Consider the following 25,665-nt stretch of genomic DNA (forward strand, 5'->3'; position numbering starts at 1 on the left):
AACATTACTAGTGCCCTGGTTTGCCCCCTACTGAGCCACCCTCTACCCAAATCCCAGGACATAGATACTCTAGTTGACTACTGCAACGCTATCCTAACCAACACCATTGACACCTTGGCACCCTTCAAAGCCTGCAAGATTATACCACCCAAAAACCATAACTCTTGGTACAATGCAGATCTCCATGCCCTTCGTACAGTGAAAAGAGCAGCCTGGTTGAAATTGCCCACAACAAACGAATCCGCATTCACTGAGGCCGCAACAAAATACAAACTAAGCATCCATGCAGCTAAAGCTGCTAGCTTTAACAAGCGAATGACCAAAGCGACTTCTAACACCCAAGAACTATTCATCATCTTGAGAGAACTAGAAACTCTGATCCTCCCGCCCTCACTAGTAACTAAAGACATTGTCTGGTGCAATAGTGTCCAAAACATGCTCACTGGTAAAATCAGCCAGCTCCAAAACAAAATGAACTCCAAGTGCTCACTCGTAACAGCTCTGGTGCCTCTACCCACGCACACAAACCCAAGCTTGGCTATCCCTTGCTTCCGTTTCCAACCTATTTCGGTTACCGACCTAGAAACCACCATCAAGAGTCTTAAACCTTCCCCTTGTAAAAGGGACAGGTGCCCCACCTCCATTGCCAAAGGCTGTGCAGAACCGCTACTCCCACTTATCGCAGCCATCACTAATTCCTCCTTTGACACTTGCTCTGTCCCACTGCACTAAAGAATCCTGGATCTCCCCCTTCTAAAAAACCCATCCTTGGACCCCACCAGCCCCATAACTTACCGGCCCTTCACAACTGTCCCCTTCCTACCAGAAATCAATGACAGAGTTGCCTACCTCCAGATCTGTGAATTCCTTGAATTCATCAACTTCATAGGCACCTGTCAATCAGGTTTCTGCCCCAGGCACGGCACTGAGACAGCCCTCCTTGACTTAAAAAAATAAACTTGACTATGCCATTGACCCATGCAAGCTCTTACTCCTCCTACTTGACTTATCAGCAGCTTTCGACGTGGTCGACCACACCACGCTTTGCCATCACCTCACCACTTCAGCTCACCTCGCCCCAAAAGCCAGCAAATGGATTGCATCTTTCTTTTCCAACAGTACTTTGAGAGCCTTTGCTGGTAACACAGCAGCCACTCCTACTCCCATCACATGCAGCGTACCCCAAGGCTCTTGTGTGTCTCCCACCTTGTACAACATTTATACTAAGCCTCTCTTCGACCTCCTCGACTCCCTTGGCACTTCCTACACAGACTACGCTGATGACACTCAAATGCTCATCCCCCTATGCGGCAACCACTCCCAAGACTCAGCCAAAGTAAATGCCATTTACGAGACCGTTCAAACATGGATGGCTAAACACAGCTTTTGTTTGAATAATGAAAAGACAGAACTTATGATCATTGGCTCACCAGCCTGCTTCGACAAACTTGACAAGTCCTTCAGATCCTTCACTACCGATGGCCGTAACATCCCTGTTGCATCTGCAGTAAAATCTCTGGTGTCTATCTTGATGCCACCCTCAACATGTCTAGGCAGGTTAATCACATTGCCTAACTTTATGCCACTAAGTTGATCAATGCCAGCAAACCCTTCCTTTCATCTGAAAACTGAACCATAGTCGCCCGAGCACTCATTGAATCCAAATTGGACTATTGTAACTCTCTAGTTGCACTTCAAAGAAAAACTTGAAGAAGCTGCAAGTGGTTCAAAACAATGCCCTCTGAGCAGCCACTGACCATGGTAAACACGACCATGTCTCCAAAATTAGGAGAGCCCCCCACTGGCTCCCTACCAGGGAAAGAATCAAATTCAAAACTCTTTCCATCACGCATCAATGTTTAGCCATCCACGCACCAACATACCTCATCCAAAAGATAAAAAGACACGCCCCAACAATACCACAGCGCTCTGCCTACAAACACTGCTTGAAGATTCCCAGATACTACTGCAAAAGAGCTGAGGGCACCAGTTTCCCAGTCTGGGCTGCCACCCTCTGGAATAAGCTCCCCCACCACCTGCGGGATGAACCCTCCTACAAGTCCTTCAGAAAGAAGCTGAAAAGCCACCTTTTCATTTAACTGTGACTTTACCATCATCATTGTGTACCTGTTGTTCGGTAACCAGTGCCTAGGTGCCCTCGGGTTATGCACGCTGCTATAAATGCATAAATACATAAATAAACTAAGTTCAGAATGACACGATATGAGAATGATAAATATATCAATTGAAGAAAGACAGGGAGCCGTCCTCGAGACTAGCATGCACTCAAGCGACTCTTGACCTGCAACATCAGCCATTCCCACAGCCCATGCAATAATGTTCCCTCTTCCCTGTCAGCCTCAACGAGTTTCCGTAGAATGTGGATGAAGCTTATAGCAGGAACATACATAACTAACATATGTAAGCCGTTTATTGATCGCTTAAGGACATAACCCTAACCCACTAAAAAATCTGTAGTCGCTTATGCAAGCAGCCAGCATAACATATCCAGAGGGTGAGGGCCAAGCACTTAGAAAAGCAAACTAAATAAGTAAACCTAGCCCGGTCAATCTGAGGTGAACATGTGATCAAACCTCATACAACCACCACAGGATCAGACTCAATATGGGTAAAAGCTGGACTCCAACCACATGTGACCCAGAACAGAATCCTTTGTTCATTTGATCAGGAACCACCACTTCATGTCTGCATTCCAACCCAGAAGGAATTGGAGCAGAACCCTGCTAGAGCCAGCCCAGAATCATCATTGGACAACCATCATTCACACTGAGTCCTAACCAGAGAGAATAAGATCGGCACAATGAACGATCAAGATTCCAACTGGATCAGAACATACCCACTATACAATGTGTATCCACTCAGAAAAGAGCAATAACAGAACAGTGAAGGAGCCAGAACAGAGCCAGAACTATATCAAAACCAACCCAAGCACACCCCAAGCCCACCTCAAAGAGAACCGTGGTGGAACCATAAGAGCGAAGCCAGCAATGACATGCCCTGAAACACAGGACACGAGAGGTCCTTGGAGCAGAAATGCAATAGCATCCACTGCAGGACACAACCTTAGTGCCTGAACAGGAATAAAAATGGATTTGAAATAGAACTTCAGTGCATGAACAGGAGTAAAAATGGATAAGGAACAAAACTTCAGGGCCTGAACAGGAGTCAAAATGGATACGGAACAAAACTTCAGGGCCTGAACAGGAGTCAAAATGGATACGGAACAAAACTTCAGGGCTTGAACAGGAGTCAAAATGGATACAGAACAAAACTTCAGGGCCTGAACAGGAGTCAAAATGCATACAGAACAAAACTTCAGGGCCTGAACAGGGTTCAAAATGGATACGGAACAGAACTTCAGGGCCAGAACAGGAGTCAAAATGGCTACGGAACAGAACTTCAGGGCAAGGACAGGAGTCAAAATGGATACGGAACATAACTTCAGCGCCTGAAGTGAGACAAAATGGATACGGAACAGAACTTCAAGGCCTGAACAGGGTTCAAAATGGATACGGAACAGAACTTCAGGGCCTGGACAGGAGTCAAAATAGATACGGGACAGAACTTCAGCACCTGAGACAAAATGGATACAGAACAGAACTTCAAGGCCTGAACAGGGTTCAAAATGGATATGGAACAGAACTTCAAGGCCTGAACAGGGTTCAAAATTGATATGGAACAGAACTTCAGGGCCTGAACAGGAGTCAAAATGGCTATGGAACAGAACTTCAGTGCCTGAACAGGAGTCAAAATGGATATAGAACAGAACCTCAGTGCCTGACGTGAGACAAAATGGATATGGAACAGAAATTCAGTGCCGGAACAGGAGTAAAAATGGATGCAGAGCAGAACTTCAGTGCCTGCCGTGAGTAAACATGGATATGCAACATAACTTGAGTCCCTGAACAGAAGTCAAAATGGATGTCAGGGCAAGTTATATCTATCTACGACAGAGACAGAATGACAGATCGAGAGACCTGATCACTCACCCTGACTAAACAGAGGGCTCTTGGGAAAAGCTTGCTACAGAGAGAGCCCTGCTGGCTAACAGCTTCACCCCAACTCAAAGTCCACGTCCAGCTGTGATGGACAAACAATTATCCAACTTGGAAAGTTACTGCAACTCCTCATTATTGCTCCAGCAGTGAATCCATCATTGATGGCGTGAGAGCGCAGATCTCTACGAAAATGAACCCATCCTTTAGTTCTGGGCCCATCCTTGAGACTCCAGCACACCCAATCTGGTCCAGGACAATCGCGAGCTCAGCTGGCACCCACTGCGCTGCTCGGTGGTTAACCAGAGCCGCTTCCAGCCCAGCAGCTACAGGAATGCAGGCTTTCGTTCCTTTAGCAAACAACAAGGAGCCATTGATGTCCCCGTGCCTGTTCCGACAAGACTCTTCTAACTGCTCGAGTTAAACAATACTGGGATGGCATTCGTGCACCCCTGGGGCAGATCATCCCGCTCCTCGCCTACCTCTCTCCGCAAAAGCGCTGTTTGTTGTGTGTCTGAAAAAGGACCCGGACGCATTCCAGGCCGGGAAGGTAGGCGCACCTTCGCCTGTCCAGGAAACACACTTCTAAATAAAGGTGGCAGACCCCTATTGCGTTGCCTAGGTGTGTCTATACAACGTGGCCAGCCATCCATAGCCGCCTTTGAATAGGATATGTATGTTTTGGGGTATTTTTAGAGGGTCTAGAAAACAATCACAGCCGTTCCCACACAAGGAGGACTGTGCAGTACCGGGACGTGGTGCTACAAGACAAATGGCAGCTATTGGGGAGCGCCATATTCTTCTTAATTTCCCAAACGTTCCGACTTCAGAGAGCCAAGCCCTCCAGGGATGGCAGGGCGATGACATGTCGCCTCACAGAGGAGGTCCCATCAAAACCAACAGTGCACACGCTTGCTTGTGATTTCAAGTCTAGTTTCAAGTCTGAACAAAAAGGCGGGCTACCTTTAGGCAGTAGTGTGGCTGCAATGGTCTTTACTGGCAACGTCCGTATGCTTAGTAAGGGCCAATCTCTTCTTTTCATCTCGGGACGATAGCTTAGGAGCAACGCGCTCACCTTGGAAGCAAGACGACGCAGAGCACCACAGGTTCGATCCCCGGGTGCCTGCTTAGAAACCTCTGGTTATTAAGTGCGTTATAAATAACCTATCATATCATCCAGGGTGCCTCGAAAGCCTATACCAAGCCTGTTAGCCCCTGATGTCAAGCATTAGATGACATGGAATGATATGCTTATATTTGTGTTTTTTGTATTCGGGTACTTTTTGAGGCACACCTAAGATCGAATGGGAAGAACATTCTGACATTTCAGGTACATTCATATAGTTATAGAGACCAGGCATGGTAGCAGCCTCCACATCCACCTGGACTGATCTCCAACCAGTCGGATAGACCACCCTATGCAGGGGCAGAAACTGTTACTGGTGTGGGGGTGTTGTGTTGTCTTCCCAAAACCATGAACTGCAAAGAAATGATCAGCCAGAATGATGTGTCCTTCAAACATACAACATCGAAAGGCATTATTACCAGGCCCTTCATGTCATTTCCATGTACCGTGGTCTGTCGGGCACCCACACAGAATGCCACATTCTTCACTGACCTCCTTCAGCAGGCTGGCGTACTCCCCCATAAGGGCTGCCGAACTATTGGGGGCCTTGGCACAGCAGATCAGAGCAGACATGGACTCTCTTGGTTTCATTATATGGATTAACAAACCCACCCATTGTAAAGCGAAACATAAAACCCTGAGCACTGATTACTGGACATCATGTGGTCCAACCATTCATTCATCCTCCTCAAACCTCAAGAAGAATCTGACACTCTACATACAGCGTTACCTGCTCCTAAAGTCATGAAATGTTTCAGAAATTACCCAAACATGGGTAAAGATAGTATCACCCCGGCATCCATCAGTCTGCACGAGTGGCAGGGGCAATGCAGACGATGGATTCATTGTCCACACTAAAATAGTGAAAACAAGAAATGATTGAATGGCAGTTGAATTTGCGGTATGCTTATGACGACTAGAGTAAATAGAGGTATGAGTGAGCTTTGGCTAGATGTTCAATAAGATCTAACCTACCAGAGGAAGTAACCGTGCTTGCCAAAATGCTCCACTTGGAGCCAAAAGGCTGAACAACCTGACGCTGATAACTCAAGGGACCTCTTTCACATCTTCAGGGAGATGGCGTACTGGCGACACTGTCATGGTTTCCACATCTCTGTGAACAGCTGCAGCCCTTCGTCTAGGGATTGTGGACACTCTCTATCACAACATTATGCCAGTTGAGTTCCGGTCCCAAACAGATGTACCCCTAAAGACCTCTGCTGTTTAGTCATCACACTTTCCCCAGAGTCAGAGGTAAAAGAGATAAAGATCCCCAAAGACCATCCCCTTCTGTGGATATTTGCAGCACTTATGCCATTAAGCCCACCATGGGTTGCCTCTTTACGCAACTGGTTACTCATTCCTCAACGTGCTACATCTCCCGCCCTGACCCCGAAGAAACTCCTTGCGACTTAGAGATACTGGCGAACCACAGACCAACCTTGAGCCCACCCTGTTTAGTCAAAGTGTTTATGATTGTAGGACTACAACTAGACCAGAGTGGCCTTCATACGATATTTCCAAAGAGAGACAATGAAACCATCCTAATGAACATTAGGAACAATCACCTCTTTCTTACGTGTCCGGGCGAGCATGGGCCACTGCTCCTCAACTTCTCCATTGGATTTGACACAAGTGACTGCAACATTCTTCTCCTGCACCTTCAATCTGAACTTGTGCTCTTCCTTCCGAACACTCGGTACCAATCAGGTAAAACACCCTCTCAATTGGAGGTGGCATGTGGCATTTCCATTGGACTCTGCCTTCTCACTAATCCTATCTCTTGCCTTCATGTCCCCACTGGACAATTACACCGAGCTCTACAATATGAGCATTCGCATGTATGACAGTGATGCAGGATGTGGATGGGGCCCAGGAAGCAAACTAGGAGGGAGCTGGGCAGGGGGTAGCTGGGGGATGTCAGGGGATTTTAATTTACCTAAAATGCATTCAGTGCATCAAAACTGGCTGTGACTAAACATGCCCAAGAACATTTGCATCTGTGCATTAACATCTTTTCTTTTTCAGTCCAGAAATGGGAGTTAGGGAGGGGTCGCAGATTACTGCCTACTTTTTAATATTTCTACACCCTTAGCCTTTTTCCATGTTTGTTTGTTCCCTGAAAAATGAGAAAACTCAGTGTAAATGCAGATGGAAGACTGGTAGATGAAAGATGTAAATACATGTTACCTATAAACCTATCCCACAGGTGTCATATGTCAACATGGATTATTGGAAACTATTCCTTGATGTTGCTGTGTGTGGTTATGTGTCAGTAGTCCGGAACCTGGGCTCTATTTAGAGAGGTTGGTGGACCTTGGAGACCAGCAATGTTTCAGCGTTTTGTGTGGTAAGATGGTAGTGTGGGAATGACTTGGAAGATTATGCGAGTGTATGCCAGGGTTGTGCCTCGTTAAGTTCTGTGGTGTTTATTACCAAGCAGCTCGTATTTTGGCAGTATCAGAAGAATGTCATCTGTTGTGTTGAGTGTCCATGTTGGCTGGTAAACGTCGCAGTGATTCGATTGGTTGGCTGTCCCTTGGCCATAGACGCGTGGAAGTTTGCAGTGTGCCTTTGTTCTGATGGGTAGCATTCATTGGGACTGGCCAGGTGTGGTTCTGTCTGCCAAATGACCAGGTGCAGTCTGTAGTTTCTTTGTTGATTTTCACAGAAGACTTTTATAGAGTCTGTTGCATTTGTCAAAGAATGCCTATTGGTGAAAATGTTTGGATACTGCAGGATAACAGGAGGAATATTCGAATGTTTCTATGGCTTACAATGATTGCATGTACATTGATGCGGTTTTGCTAATGTGATTGGTAAGGACCTCATTACAGTCACATTTTACATCTAGGTTTCTTAACACCGTAACTTGAGGAGGTTGTGAGCCGTGGACATTTGACCATAGAAGGGGAGTGAAAGTAGCACCTGTGTAGCCCTTGTGGTGCGTGGGAGGGTGATTCCGCCTGTTGGGCAAAAGGCCCTTGTGATCAGTGGTAGGGAACTCAGGTTCCCCCACCACGTTTTGCAAGGGGTCTCTCCATATGGTATTTGCCACTGCTTAGGAGAGAAGGGTATGGTGGGGCCACCGCATTGCCGACACCGGTCACCAGAGGCATGCCTTCATTCATGGAGCTTCCTTCCAGGCCCGCTCCTCAGGTTTGCTCTAAGCATGCAGAGGTTGTTCCTACTGCCGCTGCAATGGGCAGACTCAGATTTCCTCCATGCAACTAGATCATTCATTTGAAAAGACATATTTTGTTCTTTCATATTGATCTTTTTTTCTTGCCAGAGTCGGAAAGTTTTAGATTCCTGCATAACATGCATATTTGGGGTCAATTTCACGTTGTGATTGATGGCCAGCAATCAGGACGACTGCTTCAAGTGCAGCTGTCTGAAAATTCCTTTGAATCATTTCATAGGTACAGTCACTCACACTCCCCTCTACAGTGGGATTTCAGTTTCCCGCAGTGACCTCTTTCTGATCCTAACAACGTAAAGGGTCGGAATGCTCCTATCGGCAGCTGCGGCATCAGATGTAGAATTGCCTTTGGGGAAGTCAACATGATTTCGTGTAGGGCAGCCTCTCTGAAAGGCCAGTAGGGGCGGTCAACGATTAGGCACATGTCAATATAACCAGACATGTGATTCACTCGGTCTCAGGCCAAATCGCGTATCACCAGCTTTCGTCTGAACACATTTCTATATACACCAGTCTACCTCTGTAGGTCAATTATGTCATTTGTTTGTGTGGAGACAGATGCCAGGCTAGAACTAGGAGTAGAGCTCCATTCATCCAGGGTACCCATTCCACCTTCCATTGCTTTCTGTCTGTTTCTGATTAGCCAGGGCCATAAACTGCTCCCCCTTGTACACACCAAGCCCATGTGCCACTGTGTGACTGGGGCACTTTATTTCCAGTGCTGATCTTTCAGTAGGGAAGCACTTGTGAGTTGTAGTCATTGTTCTCTTCAATGTGATCAACAGAAGGAAAGTATCAGATCCCAATGGCTGGAGAATGTTAAGCCTAGGGATTGAACAATTAAAAGTGTCTCCTGATCTCAGGCAACCGATTGCCACCCTACTTGTAGACTCTCCATAGGTAAAGAGCATAGGGTGTGGTGTATAGCTGCCCTTTTTCCAGTAACCTCCCATTCACCTTCCGCCACAGATGGCCACTCTTCCAGCTAGTCTGTACAGACTCCAGTCTATTGATGATTATGGATTTGTCTCTCCCCTGATGCATAAACGCCTTTCACATGATCCAGCTGTCAAGATACTATTTCTGTTGTGTCCTCACTTACCCAGGGGGTGCAGAATCAGGCATCCAGATACCTGAGTCATCGGTAGGAGTGCCTGTTCCAGCACAGGACCTGTCACGACCGTGGCAGTGGCGCTCATTGTTGCTTTACATCGCAGGGAGTAATTTAGATTTTTTAAAAGCCACAGTTTGGCAGAGTCTTGATATGTGCACAGCTGGGAAATATTTGATCTGCACTTCTCCATGGCTGGAAGCTGCAAATGGCCCCCGCTTCATGGTAGGCTGCAGGTGCGGCGCAGGAGGATCAGGAAGGTGTGTTTATGTGTTTACGGGGTTTGTCCATACATGAACATGTTACGAAATGCAAAAAAGAACAGGGTCCAACAGCATCCAAGACTAATTCAAACAATGTGTTCTTTTGGAGTAACCACCTATCAACCAGAGAAAAGTGTAGCGACAATTCCTTCGAAAATAGAAATTGCGACTCAACCCGTAAGAAAAAAAGCTTCCCAGTGGTAATCTACAGGTAGATATGGTGGTGGCTTGACCTCTTACAAAATCAGTAGATGTCCTAAAGGTCTGCTGATGCAGTCACAACCTAAACAGATCACAAAAGGCTTTCGATAAGGTGGATTGGGATACTGTTTTTAATAATGGGATTTTTCAGAATAAAAATATAATGTCTGATTTCTTTTCTTCTATTAATCAAAAACTCAGGCTAGGGCGGCATTGATTTTCAAACTTTTGCATCAGGAAAAAATGACGTGGTACCAAAATAGAAATCTTGAATTTATTCAAATTGTTTCACATGTTCAAAGATATTTAAGTTAGCAAATGCCAGTGTCATGCATTGATTGTTCTCTCCTGTGTGAGACCATTTCTCACAGAGTGAGCTGCTCCATCCAAATCTTGGATGTGCTGCGCGGACACTTGGTAACCTAGTTATGCAACAACCACATTTGCCATAGATGGATTCCTCAGAGTAATTACATGATGATCAGATGGTTAAAAGGCGGATATTTCTGCCGTGTTGCCATCATTTTTTCAATTTTTCAGGACATTAGAAAAGAAAAATGCCTGCCTTTGTGTAGGTAGTTCCAGATGACTACACTTTGGGTTTGATTAATGTGCAGCGCATTTAGAGCTGCGGGTAGCGCTGTTCCAGATTTCCAAACCGCGTAAAGCTGAGCATCATAAGTAGATTGTGATGTTAGCATTTGGCAATGAGAGGATGGCAGTGGCTTTGCAAGCTGCAGGAGAAAGTAAAATGAGCCTCGTTTACTGTGGGTGGGGTATCCCATGCTGATGGTGTGGTTATGTTTGTAACATGTTTTTAAAATGATATTGTTTTGTGTAAGATGCATGGCAATCACTGCTGATGCCTCGGCAGCATAACTCGGTGTATGGTACCTGCTGGAAATCATTTATCATGGGTGAAGAGAATTAGGAAACATTTAGGATTTAACTAATTCCATGAATTGACCATGCATAGAAATGCTGAGATGATTTTCAATTCATTTTTCAGGGGCTTTAGACAGCGCCAAACATGCTGCTGACTGGCCACTTTATGGCCCTTTTGGAACACCAGTGCAGGCTTGCATGTACACATTCAAGGGGTGTACTGGACACCATAGCATCACCGAGTGACATGCCACGCACTAAAGTTACTTGGTCCTGTGGGAATTATCACTTGTGTAGAGAGAGATAGGTTGACTTGAAGGAATTTAGCTGGTGTTGTTGAACAAACAATTTGGTTGTCAAGAGAATCTCTCAATAGTGTATTCCAGAACTGTGCACACTGGATGCTGTGGCCCTCCCACCAAAGTGCATTATATTTCAGTCTGGAAAATACACTTCGACAGGCCAAAGTATTTGCGTTGCTTGTAATATTTTCAAATGCCTCAATTGACAAATGGGCTTTTTGCCCCACACACATTTTTGTACCATCGTTCACAGTGAATTTTACTTCTTGAGGGGCAGCCTGAGCAGTGACTTTCTGACTGGGTAACACTTTGCTAATAACCTGGAGCCCAGATATTCTAGCACTGTTGATTGGCACAATGTCCATTTTTAGTTTTGGTTATAAGGTGGCGCTAACACCTATTTGCCGAAACGAATGCATTAGAATACATCTAGGGCGAGATGGCCTATGAGAACGGACACACTACTTGTAGGTGTTGTTTGGTTATTTACTCACCCGTTGACTGCCCATGGCAATGCTAATCCCTAGGGCCATTCCCAGGCACTTCCTTCCCATTCCTTCACAAAACACATCCTCCTGGGATCTCTTTTGAGCTAACTCCTGGTGAAAACAAGCATTTTGAAATACAACAGTTTTGTCTCGTGTATAGATATTAAATAGGAATTTGCCAAGCACTGCTGTCATATATCCCGGTACGTAAACCATTGTCAACTTGCTACCATTAATAGCCAGTTTGTAACTTTACGGCAATGCCTGGCAAATACCTTTCCTATGTCTACACAAAAGCCCAAACTGTTGGCATTGCCAATGCTTGTATACATAGGTTTGCTTGGTAAATCCCCTCTGTAGTAGCTAGAGGAAGACATGACTAGCATATTCCGTCTGTATGATATTGCCCAAAGTTTGAGCATGGTGGTGGCTGCTACTTTATAAATGTGACTGGGCACCCCAGCGACAGGTCGGATCTTCTGACTTGGCAGACCTTTGGTGCTTTGTGGTAGTCCAAGGACATTTGATGAGGAGCGTTTCAAGGGAGGTGCTGTGGTTTCATCAGCCAGAATAGTCTTGTTCTTTGGGTCATTGAAGCATGTTCAGTTTCTGCTGAACCTGCTTTTAATTGTTTGGGGCAGGGGCTGACTCCGCTGAGCCCCACCCATTGCCTGCCAAATACGTGATTTCAGTGATTCCGAAACATATTCATAGATTAATGTTTCACCGCTGACGTGGCTCGACGGGGGTGTTACACAGCAGACATCGAGATTCACTACAGCACTTTTTTCAACAGAGGCAATTACATCTATGTTAAGGATGAAAGAGATCAAAGACACAAACAGCCTTTCATCACAGTATCTATTGAGAGCTGAAATAATGAGTTAAGCTCACAAGTATTTACAACTCTTAGAATTGTTTTTCTGCCTCTCATCTGTGTATCAAAACATATGAGCATTGAGGGGTGGACAGTTTGGAAATGGCTTTTTGATAATTGTAACCTCAGCAATTTTTTAATGGTAAATAGTATTCACTCTAATGGAATAGTACATTGCTACTGGCAGCTCTAGGGAGCGCCAGGCCGAAGTAGTCCATCCATTTCTTTGCCTACTAGAACACCATTTAGTCATCAGTTCCTTGACTGATCTAATGCTAACGGCATTTGCCAATGATAATCCCACAAATAGGGTAACTTTGTTGCTGATTTTGGCCTCTCATCTCGAACCTGAAGGCAGTGCCGGGCTTTAGGCCATGGTGCATGTCCTTGTGTTACTCATTATCCTGCCATGGTCAAATCGGTATCTCGTGGCCTCTTGTTCTAGAGCCACTTCTTTACTGGTGTATCCTCACCTGGTGGTCTGTAGACCGCGTCCCCGGAAGCTAGAGTCACTAAAGGTTGCCTCCCGAAGTGCGACATGCAGTACGTTGGACTTCCAGAGTTGGAGAAGACAGCAGGGGCCCCAGCAGATAAGTAAAAGGGGTGCAGGTGTGGGGCAGCAGTGCCGCGCAGATCCTCACTCTCATCTGCAAAGTTCACAGAACTGGTTCCTTGTGTCTCTCATGAAAGGACTTATGGTTCACACATTGTAACATCCATCTGTGGACTGTGGTCTCCAGATGTGGATACATTGCTCTTGGTGCAGCCGTTTTGACTGTGTAGACCCTAGATGTCAGGCAGCTAATATTAAGGAGTCAAGCCTAGATGGGATGTACCTCTCAAGCCCTCCTTAATGACCAGACCCCCAGCAATGATTTCCAAATTTTGTACCAATAAAAAGGAAATATTATGACACATTTATGTGCATTTTTCTGAATTAAAACAGTAATGGGCAGCGACCAAATGTCTGGAATTCCATTTCTAATGTCCTTCTTGTGCCTCTGGATTGAAAACAATCTCTCACGAAGGGAGTTCCCTCCTAGAAATGATAGGATTTAGGGCCATCGGTGCTGTGGGCACAGGATAGTTGACATCGACCTGGAGTTGTCTATCAGACTAATTAGAATAAGTGGTGGATGGGTGAAATACTATATGTTTTGCACCTTTTCACAAGTTGTGCAGCAGATATAAAAATGACAAATGTTGTGCTTTTTTGTTGCCAGAGTAAAATTGCTGTAAGCTGAATACTCTCAATAATGAAGAACTTCTTAACTGGAATTAAAGACCCATTTAAGGGATTTGGTAAATAAGTCAGTTAATGGATAAGTAAGGAGGATACAGGGACATTTTACATGTTTATGAAGCCCTTCATGCCACAAGCCCAATTTTCACTCTTCTGGTTTATGGTTACTGCAGGCTATATCCGCTGACCAGCCTCCCTTGGACTGCCCCCTCAGCTGTCTCCTTGCCAAATTATCCCTTTTTTTGTCCCTTACCTGCCGTGCCTGTGCCTTTCTTTACAGCAATGCATCTATCTGTTGCGCTGGAAGGATAGCTCAGGGGCAACGCGTTTGTCTTGGAACAGAGACAACACATAGCAACACAGGTTCCGATACCTGTCTCACGCTTAGAAACTGGTCTCTGGTATTAAGTGTGTTATAAAAAGAACAATTATAATTATATGATAGGATTAGAAAAACGTTGTGTTCTTTTCAGAACATTGATCCCTTCTTTCCATGAATTACCAAAAGGAATCTTCGCTTTCAAAATTACTTTTTGTTCTGAAGAAGGCTGGGCCAGTTTCAACTAACCAGGCCCACATAGCCACAACCCCTCTATTCGGGTCGACAGATAGTCTTACCTTTCACCCTTTTCTGTACACCATTTTACTTGTTCTTTTTTCACTCCCGTTGGATGTTAGTTATGCATTTGCATCATTGTGTCCCATATGTTATCTGTTTTTTGACACATTTGTGCAATTTGCACATCACGATTTGTTCTTTTTACTGTGTGTTATTGTAAATGTTTCATTTTTCATATTACTTTATCCTTTGTGCCACACTTAATCGTTCTTGGTTTGCTATGTATGTTGTTTGCTTCTTCACATTAAAATTGCATCCTTTTTATAAATTCGCATTGTCTTTTGACAAATTTGGCGACCTAACCAAGTCTGTTACTCTAGGGACTTCCTCTGGTGTATACATGCTGTGCCTGTGCCCTGGGACAACCCATCTTCCCTAGATTACGGGGGATATGCCGCGCTCACGTCTCTGTCCCTGATTACATTTTGCCTCCTCACTGTTATACGCCCATGTCTTCTTCCCCTTTTTCAAAGGGTGTGCCCCGTCTAACCCATGTTTCGCGGTCCCCCTTCTAATTCCTGTCTGTGCAAGGCTCCTTCATTTTCAGCTGCCCTTCCTACATCCTGAAGAGAAGCAGCAAGTGGCCTGTTGATAATGCAGTCATGATAACTTTACCCGCTCTCATAAGGAGACGTTCACGTTGGGTTAAAACAACATGGAAACTCAGCCTTCTAAGTCCCATATGAAAAAGCTGGACTTGCCGTACATTCAACCTTAAACAGGTTACATGCTTGGTAATTAGAAAGGGAAATAATGGAGCTGGGAGAAGGCAGTGCAATGTTTTTTAACTTTTCCTAGTGAATTGAACATTATGTTGAAAATCTGAAATCAAATGCTTTGTTCCCAATGCAAATTTGAGGATTAGTCTTTTCCCACCAACTTTATTTTAAAGAATTTATAATTCCCTTCTTTTTGTTATTAATTTCTTTCTGTCATAAATAGGTATGTGTGGGCATTTTTAATGGCACTTATTTTCTTTTAGAAAACTAAGCAGTCATTCACAATTGTCTATAAAGTAAATTTAGCCACAAAATCTGCCTTAGTTGACGTTGAGGAAACCAAATGTATAGGTTAGGTAAATATTCTCACTGGAGGGGCTTGTTAGAAAGAGGGACGGGACATCGAGCAGGTTACATTTCCAAGAGAAGGGTCAAAAGTCTGAAACTAAGATACACCTGGTTGAGAGACAATACATCTTGCACCACCTGGCACAATGACACAAAAATAGCAACACTGAAAATGAGACCTCACATCACTTAAAACCCAGTTCTGCTGGAAGTCCTAATATGAATATGTTTATAAGTGGGACCCACATGTTCATGACAATGATGTGTTGCTTTTGGGAATGTCAGGATGTCTAAGCATTTCAGGAAATTTAGTGATGGAAACAGATCCTTAAAAAGTGGATAAGGGGGACCTAAAATATGCTCATTAATAATTAATGAACTGAGGAAGGTAAATTGGGAAGTGAACAATAATATACAGATATACAGAACCTCCCTCACTTCTCCCTGCTGACAACATGCTAGATGGCTCTACATGCACAACCACTATCTTTTCAAGTTCCTTCTCCTAATCTACAAAACTATCAGTAGCTAGGTACTCAGTACCTGTCTGATTCTTTATCAATTTAGTTACACTCTCGTTCCCTCTGATACTCCCCTGCACTCAACCTCACTGTTCCATACCATGCCTGCGCCTCCTCTTCATTCCGCTTTTTCTCCCTACTCACCCCGCTCTACTGAACCCAGTGCCCATAATAATCAAAGCCAGCCCAACTGTGGATCTCTTCACAGGCTGCCTTAAACTTCACTTATTTGCTAAAGATGGAGCTCCCTCTGCCTTCTCCCCCATCCTCTCTGTGTGACTCAACCACTGCCTCCAGTGATACTGAATGATGTCATTTTGAATATTTCATTAGTTCTCCTCTTTAGTGTGAAGCCCTTGCCCCGTTAGGTTAATGCTCCCTTTGTAAGTCACCTGCTTTCTTATATACATTCTGTTTCAGTTAATTTTGTTTTGTCCCTGGTATATGTCCTCCTTTTTTACACCCTTGTAAACTGGCTCACAACTTGTTCTCATCTTTGTGCTATTGTACAGGCACCCTTCGTGGGAATTCTTCAGCCATCTGTAAATGTGTTACTGTAAGTCATTTCTGATCGAAATTGAAATCCCTGTTCTTTACATAAATACAAATACATTTTGCAACTGGAGATTGAGGTAACAGCCCGACTGCATACAACGCCCATCGAAATTGGGTTAGTTTATAGAAGAGGCAATAGGGTGAAGCCTGTATGTGCTCCATTGAGTTGGATCTTTCAACAAAATGAAACATATCTTGAAATGGTGAATGTGCAAATGGTGGCTATGTATACGAAATTAAATCTTGGAACACTTAACAGCGGCAGAATGTTTTACTTGTTGTAAGTTATTTAGTAGAGTCGTGGACAGTCTTTCTCGTAGAGCACACACTGAAAACGAAATGAACTAGAGTCCGCAAGAAGGGAGTGAGTTTTAAGAGAAGGAACGCCTTTCACACTTTCTTTGCTCATGCTTGACTGGAGCATGATAATCATTAACGTAGCACAATAGCAATTTTCAGAGTATTTATCAGGAAGTGAAGGAAGGTTTTTCGAATTCATTATGTGTATTTCTGAAGCTATGACATCACAGTCATTCTATTCATGTTTGCATGAAATATGGACAGAATTAAGTGAGTGCACATGACTCAGTAGTAATAGATGTATGGTTGGTAGCATTGCATAAGAGTGGGCAAATTCTTGCCCCATCTAATGACTGTTTTTGCTGCATGCTATACAATCCTTGCAAGCACTGGTGTCTCTTTGGTGCATAACCTATAGCCGTCTCTCCCCCCCCCAGGTTGGATCTCCACCACCGCCCAGCTGCTCGATCGTGAGTTCAAAGCAGAGCATAATCTAGAGGTAGGTGAGACCAAACATTGCTCCTGAGTTTGATTCCTTGCAAAGTGTTGAGATGGGTCCTTGCATAAGCCAGCTCTGTCCTTATGAAGTGTTGGGGGTACGTACGCCAAGAAACAATCGGTTCATTGGATCAAGGGTTCTAGGGATAAATATCCCTTCTTGACATTATCACATAGTGGACATTAACTGAATTATTCACAATTATGTAAGGATGCTTACTTTTACCAAATGTGTGCACCATTGACCACTGGTGAAAAGTTTCCTACTAAAACTGAATCTTGCTTCCCCATGGCCCAAGCACCCCACCATGCCTATTGCCACATCCTCTCACAGTATACTGGGCAACTCTAAAGGCATTAGTGATTGCACATTCGTCCTAAGGACCATGTCACTCTCCTAAAACAAGGGACATTCCTTCATTGGATTTTCAACATACCCGTCTACACCAGGCCACCAATAATCTCCTCACACTCTTCCATTTGTCTTGGTCATCCTTAAGTGTCCCTTTGCGGCATCCATTCAAAATTATTTTCCTGATGCCCATAGGCGGAATTACCTTGCTTGGTTTGCTGAGGAATTCACTTGCCAGGTTCAACTCCTCCATCGCTCTGCAATACGGTGTTAGAGATTCTTATGCTACTGCTTGTCTTCCCCATCCTCTTTCTACTTTCTCTCAACTTCCTTAGCAACTCATCGTCAGCCACTGCTCCACCCCATTCATTCACACTAAAAGCACTGGCCTCTAGTTGTGGTACTTCAAATGTTGTTTAAATCTCTTTGGCCAAGAACTCTGGAGTTTGTTTTGGGTCATCTTAGAAGTGACCCAGACATCTGGTTAGAGTCCACCTCGATGCTGGGTTATGGCACTTGCTGGTATGAGCAATGGTATACCCTGTGTCCAATCACTCCTAACCACAGCTTTGCATTACCGTGCACCATGTAAACAGAGACAGGCAAGAGATACAGAACCGGCTGGAGGGATCCAGGAAGGGTAAAAGAAGCTATCCAAAGAAATGTTGTCTCTACTACCATGTGGATGTTCAGTGATTCCAAAGTGCCATAACTGCAGATCCTTGCGAGTTAATGGCGAAAAGTGTCCCTGCATTAGCTTGCCGGGTACCAACAATCTGACCCAATCACTTGCACATCAGGAAGGGTCTCTGGGGTTGGTTTGTAAGCAAGGGAGGGGCTTCTCCCTTGACCTGAGTGACACAAATTCACTTTTTGTGCTTGTATGGAAGAAGTTGCACCCCATTGATTTGCATGTCAGAATGTGCTCTTTATTGAAGTGTATGGAAGAAAGGTAAATATCAATTAGATTTTCATGATAGTCAGTGCTTCACCATTGACCTTTAAGATATAAAGGCGCTTCTCTGCTCTCTGGGGATTTTCCATTGACTTACATCGTTAGGGTAGATGGTTCTGTGCGATGGGTGTGGATGGTGCCACAGTACTTCCTCGATGAACTGGTAATTGCTGAAAAGCTGATTGTGTTTTGCTGAATTGTGCCTCAGGCATTCCAAGCAGTTGGAGCTTGATTGTCTCCTTGGTGGCTAAGCAGCCTTGCATGTGTATGCCTATGTGGCACTGTGCTCTGAAAGGTCTTTGAGGGACGGTAGGCTTGCTTTCCAACTCTATCTATGATAATCATACAGAGGGCCTCATTCCTGAAGAGAAACTGATCGGGGTAAATTGCCGCTCTTCAGCCATTAACACTCTTCAAGTTGGTCATTGTGGCGGAATCAGTATGTTATACTGCCACCAGTAATGTGGGTATAGTGCTCATGGTAAATGTTGCCAGTGATAAAAAAAAGACAAAAGGGGGAGCACACATTCTTCTGCATTTTTTGAAGGTCCATAAATACTGCTGTGGTGAATGTTACCAGCAGTTGTACATTGGTGATAGAATACTATTGGCAATAACATGCATTCTTTAGCCAGGCAGCGGGCAACTGCAGAAAAAAAAACACTTCCCAATAATTACATGAGTGTTATATGGCAACAAATAATACACACTGTCCATAACAGCAGCCATATACTGGTACGACAGTGTATAAGACCAGCTCGGAGCCAATGGTGTTTGTGGTGGTAATTACCGCAAATGTTAGAGGTTACATGTTTCTGCTCTGGAATTGCTGGTGGTATTGAATCTACAACTGCCAGTCTTTCCAACTTAGAATAAGTAGTTGTATACCAACGTTCCCACAATGAGGACCATTATCTCTCATATGCCATTCTTACCTCTACATGCTGACTGACTGAAGGTTTTTATGTTCACTTGCTTGTAGGTTGCTGTTTCGGACAACGGAGACCCCCTGCTGCAGTCCACCTCAAGGGTCATCATAGAAGTCCTGGATGCCAACGACAATGCCCCAACCTTCCTCCAGAAGCGCTTCAACATCCAGCTCCCCGAGAGAGCAGGATCCGAGGACCCTGCCAACATCTACAGGCTGGTGGCCTCTGACCAAGACGAAGGGTCCAACGCCCAAGTCACATACAGCCTGCAGGACGACGTGGAGAAACGCTTCTCCATTCACCCGGCCTACGGCCACGTCTTCTCTCGGAGCACATTTAGGGCCGGGGAATACTACATACTGACGGTGAGACAAAGGGAAGGGCTAAGGGGTGGGGTTGGGGGTCGCACACATTCCTATCCTTGTAGATTATATTGGTATTGGAATTCAATAAATAATAGTCAGGGCATAGGTGGGTCAGAAAGCAACATTAGTAAGAGTGTTAATGTATGGACCTTCAAATCCTCCGTTCCACATTGTAAACAATCATAAAAAATGTCTCGAGCAGTGGACAGCTCTACCCTTCAGCGTAACGTGCATGTTATTGCCAAATCTGGGCAAACCATACTTTCAGATTCTCAAGACCACCTGCACCATGCATCAGGATTGTGGTTATATTCCTGACCCTGAGCACTCTCTGTGTCTAGACTGACCTCTCCTTCTGGGGCTGTCCCACCTCCGTTCATGCATCCCCTCAGTGTCCTGAGTCTCCCCTGTTCCGCCAGGATCCGGTTTAGCCACCCGATCAGACAGTCCTGCCCATTCCTAGGGGGCAACATAGGGCCTCATAACGACCCTGGCGTAATGGGTTTAACGGCGCCGGTAAAGGGGCCGGAGCCGTTAAACCCATTCCACCTTATTATGAGGTCCCCTTGCCGGACCCGCTTTGGACATCTGGTCAGACCAGACGTCCTTTGCGGGTCCCGCGAGTGGACCAGCATTCTAACAACGGGCCTGTTGTTAGCATTCTCCCCATTCCCATTGAGCCCTATGGGGCCTCGAATGGGAATGGGGATGGTCCGGGTCCGGGTTCCCTGAATGGGGAAATACTGGGCCCTCCAAAGTCGGAATGGCCTGGCATTTCCCCATTCAAGGACCACGGACCCGGACCCGAGTTTGGAGGCAGCCATGCCCTTATTAAGAGCATCTTGTAATGAGGCCATAGACTTCTTTTTGAAGGTTTTCCGCTTGGTTGTCTCACTTCGGGCGAGGCAACCACATACACCACATATATGTAAATGGATGTGTGTATGGGGTAGGGGAGTAAAGGGGTTGGGATGTGGGGTAGGCGAAGGGGTCCTTAATGTAAGAAATGATAAAAAATAGGTCGACCAAACTGACTTCACCTAACTGAAGACTTTTAAAGGGAAGTCGATGAAACTCCATAGAGCCCATTGCTAGGCATCCCTAGGAATGATCCACCTGTACAATGTTGCACACGTCCCTTCTTTACTAGCTAGAATCTGTGAAGACACGCCCTTGGTCTCAGAACACTCTCTCCGGTGCCAGAACCTTACTCCAGGCTCCCGCCCGTCACTCCCTGCTGTTATTCCTGGAACAGCTACCCTCTCAATATCCTTTACTCTCATAATTCCTTTCATAAAAGTACTTACATCTTGTTCTGAGTGTCAGCACCCAGCGCCCTGCTTCCATCCCTGAAACCCCCTGATGTTCTCTCTTAGTCTTTGCCCTCCATCCCCTGTTCCCGTGTTGGGAACTTCTGCCAACCTGTTATGGGTGTCCAGTCCTGTCATCCTTCCACACAACTAAATGACCCCCTAACCTTTGGACTCCTTGTCCTTCACCCATGTGAGGAAGCTCTCAAAGTCTGGTCTGGATGTCCAGACACACTGTCCTGCTTTCACCTGCAAAAGACTAAAAAGCTCTGGGGTTCTCCCCTTAGTCTCCGGACTCTGTTCCCCTTTACACATGTAAGGAACCTCCCCGCCCTGTTCTGGGTTCCAGCACACACTGCCCTGACACCACACTTTGAACTTCTGAACTTCTTGTTTCGAATTTCAGGATCAACCCTGTCCCCAAGCTCTGAACCTTGATACCACCCCACAACCCCGCCCATTAAGCAGAGAATCTATCTGTTACCGCTCAAATAAAATAATCTGTGCACGAGTCTGATCCCCCACCCCACCTGCGTAGTCTCTGAATGAGTCATCCTTCCTTAAGAGTCACCCACTTTCATCAAGTTCCCCCGGCAAATGCTGTGCAGCTCTTTGGGATCTCCCTCTGCATTGGGTGGTGAACAGACCTGTGTCTGGGCACGGTGCCCCCTGCAGGATTCTGGAAGGCCCACACGGCGGTGCGGAGCTGAGCCATGCAGCCTGCAACTTAGTGACCACAAAAGCAGGTTAGGGAACAGAAAGTGATCTCTCATAGTCGACTCCTTGCCCTCCTTGCACAGCGTTCAGTGAATGATCTTCAAAGGGGAAATTGGCAGGGTCTCCACCTCTTCTATTATTACTGCGGAATGTGGGACTAGTGCTAACTAGAGCTGAGCCGAAACTCCGAGGGTTCGGGATATTTTCATTAACTCCGTAGCTGAGGTTTAGCTTTGCCAGAGGCTGCGTGCCCAATAGGGAACGCTGGATAACCCACAAAGGACTATGCCTCTGAAAGGTTTCTAATTCTAGGTCAGTGTCAACCCCATGTCACAGTGGCCTCTGAAAGACCGGTGGCGATGGGGGAAGAGCTGCTCGCGTGCCAAGCCTACCTTGCAGGGAACTCGCTCAGTTCCTGCCCTGCCAACCCTCTAGGTGCTCCGTCCTGCAGGAACATCAGATTTATCAGAAGGTCTGCTGATTCGAGGGCAGGTTCCCTGTGCAGGCACCATTCCCCACTGTCTGGCCGTGTGCAAAACAAGGATTGAGTGCATTTCAAGAAATGTAGGCTTCCGATTGGAGACATCTTCCAAGGCTGGTCACCTATTCATGTAATGCATTCCTCGTGAAGTGTGGGAGTTTGACAGAGGGCATCTTGACACGAGCAGGATTGGAAGGAAAGGGCACACCCTACTCTGGATCTCTGGACCCGATAATACGCTACTGATTTTTTTATCACCCTGCCACCTCCCTGGATTCCTTAATGTAAAGTCCTCCCTTGGAATAGAGCTGGGGGAAAGGAAAATGAATACTGTGTATGGCTCTTGTCCTCTTGTGCTGTGACCCACAAACTTCTGCCCAAATATGCTCAGCATTTAAAGTTGAAAGCGGAACTATGAGGTCCATGCAGTGGAGTAACTGTGCTGAAAATGTTGGGGGGGACATGACATATGAAGCAAAGGTACCCCAGCCAAATGAATGGAACAACATGGTGTGCCATAAAAGTTGGGGGTGGGGACAAACACCCCTGCCCCCGCCCCTAAAATTACGCCCATGGGTCCATGGTCAATCAAAGCCAGTTTTGTCTAAGCTGTAAAGGCTGAAAAACAGGAATGTAAGGTTTGTGTTAGGACGCTGTGTTAGGAAGCCGTATACACTTTGCATTGAAGGATTTTTGTTTATGATGGAGCTATTGTGTTAGGAAATAGAAGATAATATTCCTTGTTTCTTTAAAGCCCCACCTTTCAATATTCAGTCCTGGTTCCATCTTGGAGACCTCCCTGGTGCATCATGGGCAATCGTAATGCTCCCTCCAATAGAACGCTGGCCCCTGCAGAAACGTTAGCCCATAAACGATCTGGTATGTGGCAGCAGAGCGAGTGTGAACAGGATGCAGCCTGGGACCCACTGCTGCTGCACACATAGAGGGTCAGAGCTGTAGCTGCAGCTGATGCAGGTCTAAGAGCTACAGCTGACAGGACACCCCCTTTTACTGTTTACTTCCCAGAATGATGAAGTCTCTGGGTAACCTTGGCTCTTGTCATCTTTAGGTAAGGGCGACAGACGGTGGGACTCCCCCGCGATCCACCACTGTCCGCCTTCACGTGCAGTGGATCCCCATCCCGGCGCCATCCACACAGCCTCTGGCCTTCGACGAGCCGCACTTTAACTTCGCCGTCATGGAGACAGACCCAGTGAACCACATGGTGGGTGTCATCAGCACGGAGATCTCCAGCAGCCAGCTCTGGTTCGAGATCACTGGTAAGGCGATGTTTGGGCAGACTTTGGGGTGGTGAGGGCCGAGTAGGCTTTGGGACATTCCCTGATCATTATTCAGTTATGAGAAAGAGTTGATGAGGGCTCAAAAACATAACCCAAAGTAAGAAGAAAGCTGCCCTGCACTAACTCTATGTGATCAAGTTTGCAATGACTGCTTCATGGTTTAAAACCTAACACCTGTGGGAAAAGTGGAAGAGTTATTGACAGGTGGGTTCTTCGAAAAGGCTACTTGGGCTGAGGCAGTTCTACACAGACTGGCTAGTAGGCATCATTCGGTCCTAAAGTGCATTGACCTTTTGAAAAGGGTCAAGTAGAAAAAGGATCCATTTAGAAAGACCGCTCTGTAACCACGCGGAGCAGTCTTTCCAAATCGAACTGTCATACTTGTCAAACCCTGTGTGCGTGCAGGGACTGACAGGCGGACAAGGACCCGGAAGAGACGTTGCGGGAGTGGAAGGTAGGTGTATGTCTGTGTGGGTGTGTGTATATGTAGGGAATGTGTATTGGGATGGCAGTGGGTGGGTTAAAATGGGGACTCGGGGGTTAAACACCCCTATTGCCCTCTACCGATTAAGTAAATGACCTGCTGGAGAGGATGGGGGTGTGGTGGGGTTCACCTTCTCAGGGGCAGTGGGGTGGATTTCTTGTCGCAGAAAATTATATTGCCACATTTAAAAGCTGAAAAGAAAATAGCCGAAATAAGTCTGTCTTTTTTGTGTTTGGTTTTTAACATGCAGTAATATCACATAGAACCCATCATTCCTGCACTGGTGCCCATCCTCCTACTAATACTTTGGCCTGTGCCTTGGCGTGATAGGTCACTGATGTTTTACGTGTCTGACTGCTTCCCCAGCATCTCAGCAAATACCATGCTCTGGCTGGCCATGTGGTGTCTTCTGCGAGGGTTGGTGCCACCGCGGCCCTGCATGCCTTGCACCACCTCAGCACATGGTCATACGCCGATGAGATGTTCTAGCGCTACTCTTGGGTGCTGCTTACCAAAGCAGAGACGGATACAACAGGGACTCCAGTGGCCAAGAGGAAGTAAGCACAGAAACTCTAGAACGTTGCCTGGTGCCAGAAACTGCTTGGCCACTGTAATCATCTTCCTGTTCCCATTAGCTGCCTCTGTAGCCACAGGTAGGAGATGTGTTGACTGCTCCAGACAGCCTTCCTGTGCACCGTCAGATCAGGACTTGCGACCCAGCTTCCCTGGAGAGCAATACGCCGCTCTAGCCATCATACCTCAGAAACAGACCCTAGAAACCCAGATGCTGCAAAGCATTAGGGGAAGGCTCTGAGAGTATTATGGGGATCTCTAGCTGCCGGGGGACAACGGGGTGGCGTTGCAAAGCTAATCTCTAATTTACAGTACTGTAACATTTGGAAAAGGAGGTGGGAATATGGGGAGCAACAAATTGACGCGATATGGAAAAATCAGTTTATTATATGGCACTATTTCCTGTTTCTAAGCACTATGCACTTTAGCTGAGAGTGGAACTGAGGCGCTTGGATATCCATTGGCCCAGGCTAATCAGTATGGGCCAGCATAGAAGGCAGGATTTCGGCTGAGGCTCCTGGCTCCGCTGTACCCACGTCCTTCCTCTCCCGTCTAGAGATGCTGCATTGGCTCAAAGAGGAAGTTGCCTTCGTCCTTGGCTGTGACCCTCATCGCTCCATTCACTCGTTGACCATATTTGCATATTGGCCTCTCGGAACAAGTCCAGGTCCCTGCGGGACATGAGCATATGGGAGCCTAGAGTGAGTGTCACCTCTTGCTGGCCCAGATCTGGCAAGGCATCTGTTCATTGGCAGGCTTTGCCTAAGAGCCCTAGGTCTGACAGCCAAGGGCAGAGCAGACGTGCAGGTATGTGACCTTTACTGCTTGCTTCATCCTTGGCTCTGTCCTGCCTGACATCACTCTTTCCTGGGAAGATGGCACCTGGGCCTACTTAGCTCAGTGGGATTATATGCCAGCAGCAAA

General features: G+C 46.0%; 1 protein-coding gene across 1 annotated transcript in view; it reads left to right on the forward strand.

Moving 5' to 3' along the window:
- FAT2 (FAT atypical cadherin 2) overlaps nt 1–25,665 on the forward strand; it is a 262,307-nt gene that overhangs the window by 119,447 nt on the left and 117,195 nt on the right. The window contains exons 4-6 of the mRNA XM_069654000.1: nt 17,214–17,275; nt 19,564–19,875; nt 23,453–23,663. Of these exons, the coding sequence (XP_069510101.1) occupies nt 17,214–17,275; nt 19,564–19,875; nt 23,453–23,663 (585 nt within the window). The remainder of the gene's footprint in view (nt 1–17,213; nt 17,276–19,563; nt 19,876–23,452; nt 23,664–25,665) is intronic.

This window comes from Ambystoma mexicanum, chromosome 3q (genome assembly GCF_040938575.1).
Source record: "Ambystoma mexicanum isolate Mex_15411 chromosome 3q, UKY_AmexF1_1, whole genome shotgun sequence".
Classification (NCBI taxonomy): Eukaryota; Metazoa; Chordata; class Amphibia; order Caudata; family Ambystomatidae; genus Ambystoma; species Ambystoma mexicanum.